The 10,234-nt window shown below is 44.4% G+C and overlaps 1 protein-coding gene across 1 annotated transcript; it reads right to left on the reverse strand.

The window, feature by feature from the left end:
- Positions 1–7,426: 7,426 nt before the first annotated feature.
- LOC311180631 (olfactory receptor 7A10-like) lies at positions 7,427–8,266 on the reverse strand (the record flags this gene model as incomplete). Its single annotated transcript, XM_084248548.1, has 1 exon — positions 7,427–8,266. One exon carries the CDS (start codon positions 8,264–8,266, stop codon positions 7,427–7,429), a length of 840 nt encoding a protein of 279 aa, XP_084104674.1.
- Between the last annotated feature and the right edge of the window lie 1,968 nt (positions 8,267–10,234).

Consider the following 10,234-nt stretch of genomic DNA (forward strand, 5'->3'; position numbering starts at 1 on the left):
TAGTATTGTGTGCAATAATTTTCTCCCTTTGTTTTTGTTAGAGGAACTCTCCTACACTGCTGGTGGGAGTGCAAAGTTGTCTAACCACTATGGAAAGCTGTGTAGAGGCTCCTCAACCTGCTAAAGAGGGAGTTTCCATATGACCCAGCAATTCCACTCCTAGGTATCTACCCAAAGGACACAAACATATTATTGCAAAGAATCTATGCACCACTATGTTTATTGCAGCACTTTTTACAGTATGTAAGCTATGGAAATAACCCAAACACCCCAAAATAGACAACTGGATCATGAAGATGTCATACATATACACAATGGAATAATACTCAGCAATCAAAAAAGATAAACTCATGCCATTTGCATCAAAATGGATGGAGCTGCAAAGGATCATGCTCAGTGAGATAAGTCAGAAAGAAAAAGAAAAATACAGGATGGTTTCACATACAGGAGGAATGTAGAGGATACAAATAAGGGATCAGGGACAAAAGTCATTATAAAAAAGTGAAAATCAAAATGAACAATCAACTATTAGAAGGGACATTCTGCAGGAGGGAAGAAGGGAGCTGGATCAAAACAGGTGGGAAGAGCACAAGGGACTATTTTGATGGGACAGGGGTGAATTGGTGGTGGGAATTTCATGGGGTGTAAGTGAGATGAGAAAGCATACATTGAAAAAAATTATGTAAAAATATATAAAAAATAAAAATTTTAAAATATTAAAAAAAGAAATGATTTAAATGGCATGATTTTATTTTAAATACATTCAGAAATGTATTTCAACTTATAGAGATCGTGCCTGTTATCTATTTTCTTTCTTTTTTTTTAAAGAGTTTTTTTTTTTTTATTTGCACAAGAACTTGTGTACAGGCCAGATATGTGATATGTAGTGCTGCAATAAATGCAGGAGTGCAAGTTTTATTTCAAATTAATTTTTTTTTTAATTTTGTGGACAGATGCCTAGGAGTGGAATTATTGGGTCATATGACAGATCCATGTTAATTGCTGGTGCCACAGCTATCTGTCCCTTTCCTCCATGTTGTTTATTCCTGAGACCATCATATCCCACATGTGCTGTTTCCTTGGGCTCAACCCTCTGTGTCATAACGTAACATCCAAAAAAGCAGGGACTGCAGCTAGTTTGCTCACTTTTGTGATTTCATCATATAGAAACTATGTCAAGGAATTATAATTCATAAATAAATGGAATTGCGGAAAAAATAAAGCCTGGTCACATACACCGGGATCAACATGAATGCATTAAGCACAATGGAGCACAAATCTAAGACTTTGGAAGAATAGTTATAACAAGAACTTAATCACATCCACTGGTTCTCTAAAAAGTAAATTGGCAAAGACTTGAAAATGAAAATAGGAAATCACACTCTTTCCAAAGCAGTGGAAACTGCAGATCCAAAGCTCTCATTTCTCCCTAGAGAATCAACAAGGGATTCCATATGCTTGAGGAACAGATCGAGATTGTCCTTGGAATACAGAAGAATGTGATCCAGGAGATGGGAAGGTGGGGGCTTTTTTTAGGAACAATTTGGCTACCTAGCGACCCTTTGTCTCTCTTGTATGCAGAAGCTTTTCAGTTTATGTAGCACCATGTGTGGCTTCATGCTTTTTCATGTCACACAGGAAGTCATTGCCTATGCAAATACCAGAGAGTGCCTAAATAGGTGTTTTCCAGAGGAGACACCTGGATGGTCAGCAAGCACATGAGGGGGTGCTCAGGATCACTCACCAGGGAAATGCAAATCCGAACCAGGAGCTGTTACCTCACAGCTGCTGACAGAGCTCCCAGGGAGATGACCAAAGGTCAGCACTGGGAGTGGGGTGCAGAGAACCCTGGGATGCAGTCTGTGGCTAATACACTGCTTCAGGCACAGTGGGTAAGAGAACAGAGGTGATCAAAATAGCAAAGTTAGACTCCCCTGTGATGTGTTCATACATGTACAGGGAAAAGAACACAGGACATTGACAAGCTATCTTTCCCCCTTGTTTATTGAGCGAAATGTAGAAATAACCTGTAAGCCCATTATGGACAAATAAAGAAAATAATGTGTACATATGTTGATATAAAAGATATATGCACTGTATTATATGTGTACATGATTGTTCTTACTGTCCAAATGAATATACATGGATTATGTAAAACATGTAATGAGTAATATACACACAGGGTATGGTGTTGTTATAGTACACATTCTATATAGTAAAATATCACATGATATCCAGTGAAGGGAAAGAAGGCACCACAGAGGCACCTAAGAACATTGTGCTACGTGAAAGAAGTCAAGGAACTACAGATACTGCTATCACTTCTGTGTGCGGTCCTGAAACACAATGAAATTGGTGACAGGGACCCGGGGGGGGACATTTGTAAAAAGTTGTTTCAGGACACACATTGGAAGCTGCTGAATGAACAAGGTTCTGCAAATCTACTGCATGTGACAGTCAGCAGTGCTTTCCTGCAACCTTCCCAGTTGTGAAGAGATTATTTCTTAATCATTTTGTGACAAAGATAAATATTAATTGTGTGTACTGAGGAGGCGTCAGCTAGTGCTGCAGTGGTCATCATATTGCAGTAGATTACTATATCCACTCAACATGTTTGTCTCCAGCTTTCACACTGTTTCATGTCAACCAATATCAATGAAAATACAACAGATCAAATCACAAAAGTGAAGAGACATAGTAATGAGGAAAAACAAATGTGACATGAACACAATGTGTATGATAGTTTAGTACTACCAAGATTGGAAGGAACAGTTATGTTTAAAATACATCATAGGACACAAAGGATCGAGTGAGGCCCACACACAAATTGAAAACTGTCAACCATTTTGTACAACAATCTCTGCATATATGGGGGAATTAACTGCCAAGTATTTATTCTGAAAAACTCCCATTCTATTTCAATATTTGAAAGAAAAACCAGAATAAAACTCAGGCCTGTAAGTAAATAAACTGTAAGAATGAGAACAATTTGTAATTGAAAAAAGCAAAATTCTAACAAATAACGCTATCCGGATTGGCCAGTACCAGAGTGGTTGCAAAGTAAAACTCTAGTCTCCCCCAACTGACATTAAAGTATTGCTTCTGTGAGCATCTAATACAGTGGACGCACTACACACTGTTCCTCTCCTCAGCTGCTCTGTGAGGTCATCCGCCCCCATTACTCTGGATCTCTCCAACACAGATGTCCTGCTCATCACCCCGTCCACTCCCGACATCCCCTTCCCATTAAACACTTTATTTCCTGCTGCCTCAAATCCAGACCTTCTTGGCTCCTCCTAACTTTGCTGGAACCACGTTAAGCCCCCACTCCCCCTTCAGTCTCATCCTAACAGATTTTCCTTCCTGTCTCTTCACTGTCAGCACCATCTCTGTATTGTTGAGAGCAGTGGACAGTTTTGAGTCACAAATTAAGAAAATTAATTATAAATTGACGAGTCAGTCAAGCAAGAGAACAAGGGAACCTCTTGTCCCTGGGCCTGGTTTGATCTCTGTGACCTGAGGCAGAACTTCTCAGTTTGCATTTTCCCTGGATCTGTCCCAAGTGCCTGCTGGGCTCTGAGACTCACCTGGGTGGGGGCTGTGAGGGGGGCTTCTCCATGTAGCCGTCTGAGTCCCTCCTGGACGCTTGAGGATGGATCTGGGCTGTGTCACAGACAGGATCTCAGGAGGGCGCCAAGGGCTGGTCCCTGGGCAGAGGTCGGGCTCCACAGACAGGAATCATGTCCTCTCCAGTCTCGGGTTGGACAGTCTGAGGGACCGAGGGAGACAGGGTATTTACCGCCCTCCGCGCGGTCTCATTAGCCACACCTCACTCTCCTGCTCCAAGCTCTGAGCTCATGATTTCCCTGAGGACACTGGACTGGACAAAGGGAAGTTTTTTTTAATGATTCTCTGATGGCAGGAGACTACATCAGATGTCAAGTGCATCCCATTTTTATTACTCCTTTTTCATGAACTCCCCCATCTTCCAGCACCCTATTCTCACTATGTTTTCAAAATGTCTGTGCCTGAGGAACCCATCTTGAGTTGATATCCTGGATTATCAAGGCACAAATGTTTTGGGGGTTCAGACCCCCCGATATGTGCAATAGTGCTGTAAGGCAGGACAGGGACACGGAGCAGGTTTTCTGACCCAGCAGTCCGGTTAAAGGAGGAGGCAGAGTCCTCAGTGGCTTTTGCAGTTTATTTATTTAGATTTACCGGACACAAGGCAGGCAAGAGTGCTGGGGGCCGGGAGGCTGGCAGTCCTCCCAACCCCCAGCAAATCCTCACTCTCTGGGCTCTCTGGTGTTCTCTGCTTCTCTTCTCTGGACTTCTCTGCTTCTCTTTCTGCTTCTGCTGGCGTCCCCGTGACGCGGCCCTTATAATCTCAGTCTCAGCCCAGTGAAACCCATCTACCTATGCCCACATCCTACTGCAGGTGCCACCATCAGGCATGCATTCAGGACCGCAGGGTTCCGTCATCCATCCTAATGGTGGGAGGGCAGAAAGGTCTGACACTTTTACCTTCCCCTACAAGTGCTATTCCTCACTAATAAAGCTGAAAACCGAGTCCTCTATATAAAACTTTAGCTCCCACACTCCTTGTTGTCATGGCACTCGTGCAAAAGCAAATAGGAATTTCCTTTTTGTTTTTACTGTGATGTGACTGCCCAGCCTTATGTTTGAAACTCCAGAAGGACACGACTGTGTTCCTAACCAGCTAATATGCAGGGCCAAAGAGTGAAAATATTTGTAACAGCCACACTCACTCTGAAACTCCTGCGCCTCCTCAGCCCCCTCCCCAAAGACCAGGCATGTGTCCTTCTTAGCAGCACAGGGAAGTGCTAACACACCGCAGGACTGCCAGCACAGGGCAGCTCCCACAAAAGCCCCCAACCCCCCCCAACCCCCGACACCAGGCATCACTGTCCTCTCAGGTCTTGTCCACATCCAGAGCAGTGGGTGGCTGAGCAACTGTTGTCTCGGGCAACACCACACTAATAAAAAAGAAACAGGAGTCGTGGAGCAGCCTCCCTGAACAGAATGCTGCTGACGAGGGAGATCCTGGCCGTTTGTGGTGTTAGAACAATCACACAGATTCAGTTACGTTGGGTAGGAGGACGAGGAGAAAAGAACGGGTGAGAGTAAGGAATGTCACCTAGGGCTTCGGGGGTCAAGAGTCTGCTGACCCATAACTCTTATCTGCTTAATGATCAAGTGGTGCTTTTGGGTGTACACTCCAGGTAAATACTCAGAAGTGAGAAAATTGGAACACAGGAAATTTGTATTCTTAATGGTTTGAGGAATTTCCATACTGTTTCCATATCAGATGCACAAGTTTCCCTTCCACCAACATTACGTAAGTGTTTCCTCTCCCAGCCTGGGGCCCTGTGACTTTAGTGACCAGCACAGGAAAGGAAATCTCCAGCCTCTACCAGAGTGGGGAGATCAGAGTTTTCAGGGGAGCCCAGATGGCTTCATAATGGATCCCAGAGCAGAGAAAGGACAGTGGGGCAGAGAACACAGCACTTCTTTGCAACATATCAAGCAGACTTGCAGGATTTGACCTGGGTCCCTCAGTGGACAGCAGGGCTGGTGGCTGTGGTGGTCATTGCCTGTGGCCACAGCCTGTGGCAACAGCTGTGCAATGGACACGCAGCCCACATAGGTGCCCCCTTCATATCCAGGCCAGCTGAGTCCAGAGATGGAACCCTGTGGACTAGACCCAGTTCCAGTCACCAGGAGACTCAATCCAAAGCAGGAACAAATATAGGGATTGGGGAGGGAGGTTCCGACAACTGAAGACCAATTGGAGCTTCTGTGGACAGAGGGAAGGAGGTGGAGGTGACAGAGTTCACTTCTCAACAAACTCAAACAACATTGAAATCCCAGACCCTCCACTGCCCACCTCGCCCCAAGGAAAACTAGAAGAGAAACAATCACAACTGGCTCCCAGCACCCCAGCTGTACACCTAGAAATGAGGTGACATCAATACTGAGAAACCAAGGAACACCTGAGCACAGGAAGGAAAAACAGTAGCAGAACAGAAGTTCTGGCTCGTAAATACAGGAGAGAGAAGCAGAGGAGTCTCAGTGACGTGGAGCAACAACATTAAATACACCCGTGAGTTATGGGAGGTGACTCAGGGCAGACACGCAGCTGCGAGACCTTAGAGAGAAGATAAAGACCCAGAGAGTCTTCACCAAGAGATGGACAATGTTAAGAGGAGACAGAAGAGTCTCCTAATGTAAATGGCCACAAATATAGAAAATGTTTTAAAGAGAATTGATTGGAAAACAAAAATAACTTCAAAAATTGTAGATCCAAGTGTATAAATCACCAAATAAGTAAAATGGAGGGAAATAAGACAGACATAGGACAAAATAAGGAAATGCTACAAAAAATGTCAGACTCAGAAGTGGAAACATGAGGATAGTGGATAATCCAGAAGATGAAGGAGAAGGAGGGGGGACACTTTTCCAAAAAATCATAGCTGAGAATTTTCCAAACCTAAAGAATGAAATGAGAATCAATGTCCAGAAGTAGAGATGACACCCGGATTACAACGTGAAAATGACCTGCACCTGACACCCCACTGGTAAAGTATGAAAAATCACAAAAAAGGAAATTTTCAGGAGACTTGAAAAATGGTGAATTTGCAAAGGCATCCAAATGAGGCTGTTCTCATTATTCCCCAGTCACCCTCCAGGACAGGAGAGGAAGGAAGAGCTCATAATCCTACACACAAGGACTTCCCGCCAAGAATACTCCACCCTGCAGAATTATTCAAATATGAATGTGAATAAAAGCTTCCCCAGACAGAGAAGTCCATGGAGTTGATCACCATCGGGTCTGCGTGCCTGACAATAAAAGCTGGAAAGGGTTCTTCTACGAGAAAGAAAAAATGAAACAAGAAGCCCTGAGCAAAATGACATGAATGGGACTATTATGGGTCAACAACAAAGCACTGAAAGGAAGCAAGTAAAGAACAGAAGTAGGGACAGCTGAACAGTAACCCTTGACACTCATGGATGCTTTGATATGACACGGCTTTTCTGCAGATGATCCATAAATTGCTGTTTTTACCAGATACAGTTATACATATTTTTCTTCCCTTTCTTTCTATTATTTTTTAAGTACCCAATCCTGTATTAAACATTTTACTAAAGAAAAATTCATTCAAGCTATGCTTTTCTTAATACTGAACCGAGTATTCAGAAAAATTGAAAATAATTTAGGAAATACAGAAGATTTATAATATATAAAATTTATAATATATAATATGTAAAAAACTGACGTTAAACTGTGTACATAAGACAAACCGCACATTATCTCTGACTGACTGAGGACAGGATCATGACTCAGTCCATGGACTGTGAGTCCTGCTGCTCCCGACCAGACAATCTGAGGAAGCGGCCCCCGTCACGCTGGGGTTGCTCTGCAGCCGAAGAGCCTCCCCAGGGCCTGCTTTATGTCCCTGTTTCTGAGACTGTAGATGAAGGGGTTCAGCATGGGGGTGACCACCGTGTACATCACCGAGGCTGTTGCACTATCCCTGGAGTTGTGGGTAGCGGCGGAGCTGAGGTACACGCCCAGCCCCGTCCCGTAGAACAGAGAGACCACGGAGAGGTGAGACCTGCAGGTGGAGAAGGCTTTGTACCTGGTGCTCGCTGAGGAGATTTTCAAAACAGAAGACACAATCTTAGAGTAGGAGAAAAGGATGCCACTGAGAGGAATCATCACCGCAACCCCCGCTGCTACATATATCACCAGCTCATTGAGGAAGGTGTCAGAACAGGCAAGCTGGATCACCTGGTCCAGGTCACAGAAGAAGTGAGGGATTTGCAGCTGTGAGCAAAAGGACAGTCGCAAAACCATTAAGCTGTGTAATAGAGCATGCAGAAGACTTAACACCCAGGATGCAAGAAGCAGGAGGCCACAGAACTTGGGGTTCATGATGACCATGTAGTGCAGGGGATGGCAGATGGCCACAAACCGGTCATAGGCCATGGCTGTCAGGAGGAAGTTGTCCAGTCCTCCAAAGAGTAAGAAGAAAAACACCTGGCTGAGACAGCCCGCGTAGGTGATGGCTTTGTCCCGTGTCTGGATGTTCAGCAGCATCTTGGGGACGGTGGTGGAGGTGAAGCCGATGTCGGCCAAGGACAGGTTGGCGAGGAAGAAGTACATGGGGGTGTGCAGGTGGGGGTCCGTGAGGATGGCCAGGATGATGAGGAGATTCCCAGTGACCGTGACCAAGTACATGGCCAAGAATGCCCAGAAGAGGAGGGGCTGCAGCGAGGCCTCTTCTGAGAGCCCCAGGAGGGTGAACGCTGTGGGGTGGGTTTGGTTTCCTGGCGCCAGGTCGCTGGTGAGCCTGGGGGATGGAGACAGAAGTGATGGAAACTTAATGTGAGCACAGCAGAGCAATCCAGAATGGTTTGGAGTGCAAAGGGTTAAATGGTGTGAATTTATTTTAAATACATTCAGCTAATAAATTTCATCTTATAGAGCTAGTGCCTCTTACCTGAATTTTCAAGGCGGTTGAATGGCCCACCTTCTCCTGATGCTGGAATAATTAGCTATTCTTAAAACCAATGCAAACATTTTCCAATTCAATATTTTCTTGGAAAATTTTCTGAGATTTTCTTTTAAATATGCTTTACCATGATATTTTCCAAATATTGTTGGACTCTTAGAGAGAAAGCAGAAAAATCCTAGCCTTAGGGCCTTCCTTGTAGCCTGGGATTAAGTCTCAGGCTATCACCCAGGCATCCTGAGTTTGATCTCCAGCCAGGGAGCGACACACAGGGCTCAGCAGACCTCTCCTCACTCCCTGCTGCTCTCTTCAGCAGTGTATTTCAGTAGATCCTCCTGTCTTGCTCCCCACTCTTGTCTCTGGTGTGTCTTTCACTCCCTGCGTCTCTCTGGCCTACACCCCAGGTCTTCTATGCATAAATAGTAAAAAAAAACAAATATTAAAAAAAAATACCCTAGCCCCCAAAAATTTTCTTTTAAGAATTTCTGTGGTCTCATTAAATAATATTTCATATGGTGATTATTATTTTTAAGTAAAATAATGGAGTTGGATGTAGAGGTAGACTCAGGAGGAAACTTGTATAATCACTTCCAATGTGGAGACGTTAAACAAAAAAATCTGAAATCGGGTCCTCCCCGGTGGCACATGGGTTGAGCGCTGGGTTGCGAAGCTGCCCGCAGCCTCTGCAGCGCTGGTTCGATACCTGGCTGCTCCCCGGCCACCGGAGGAGGGTCCCACATGGCGCGCAGACCTCTCCTGCCGCCCGCTGCTCCCCTCAGCAGTGTCCTTCGGTCCTTCTGCCTGCTCTGCTCCCCGCTCTGGCTCTGGTGAATTCTCTCACCCTCCTGCGCTTCTGACTGTACCCAGTGCTTGTATAAATAAATAAATAAATAAATATTAAAAAAAATGAATTTTTTTTATATGAAGGCCATATCACATGGCAACAATATATGCATGAAAAGAACATTTGGCTTTGGGGGAAATACCAGAAAAAGATGTCAGTACAGGAGATTCCTGGCAGTGTTACAGAAGCAGAAGTTGGGGTTGACAGGAGGGGGCCCTCCACGTACGGGGTGGGATGAGAGAGGTTGGCAGGAGGCCCCGATATCCTGATGCCTTGGAAGTTCCTGCATGAGACATGCTGTATTTGCTGAGTTTCTACAGTGTAGATTGTGTTACATGTGCTGTAACTAAGTGTGAGTGTTATGTATTACACCTGTAAATTTTCCGTAATTTAATCCCTCCATAAACTATAATGTCTTTCCCTTTCCTTATATTTCATCTCAATTCTGAGTATTTGATTATAGAAGACAGCTTCAACTTGGGACAAATGTCTAATGTGCTTCACTTTACCTGTCATAAGGGGTTATTTCCCTTATTTTGCCACACACACACACTCTCTCTCTCTCTTCTGATCCACGATTAGGGCCTTTTGTCCTGTGCATTGAGGCTGAGGTGAGAATTGGAAATCAAATCACTAAGGACAACGAAAATAGGAAGTGGTTTACTTTGAAAAGAATCAGCTCTCCAGAAATGTATGAAAGAAAGTTGTTATTTTCCTCTGCATTTTAAGATACCGGATGCCTAAAAACTAAGAACTTTGGCCTGTATCCTTATTTATTCATATTTATTTGTAACCGAGGGAATATCGGGGTACCCCCACCAGGTACTGCCACCATAGTGAGGAGGCATAG

The sequence above is a fragment of the Talpa europaea genome, assembly GCF_964194135.1.
Source record: "Talpa europaea genome assembly, chromosome: 12".
Lineage (NCBI taxonomy): Eukaryota > Metazoa > Chordata > Mammalia > Eulipotyphla > Talpidae > Talpa > Talpa europaea.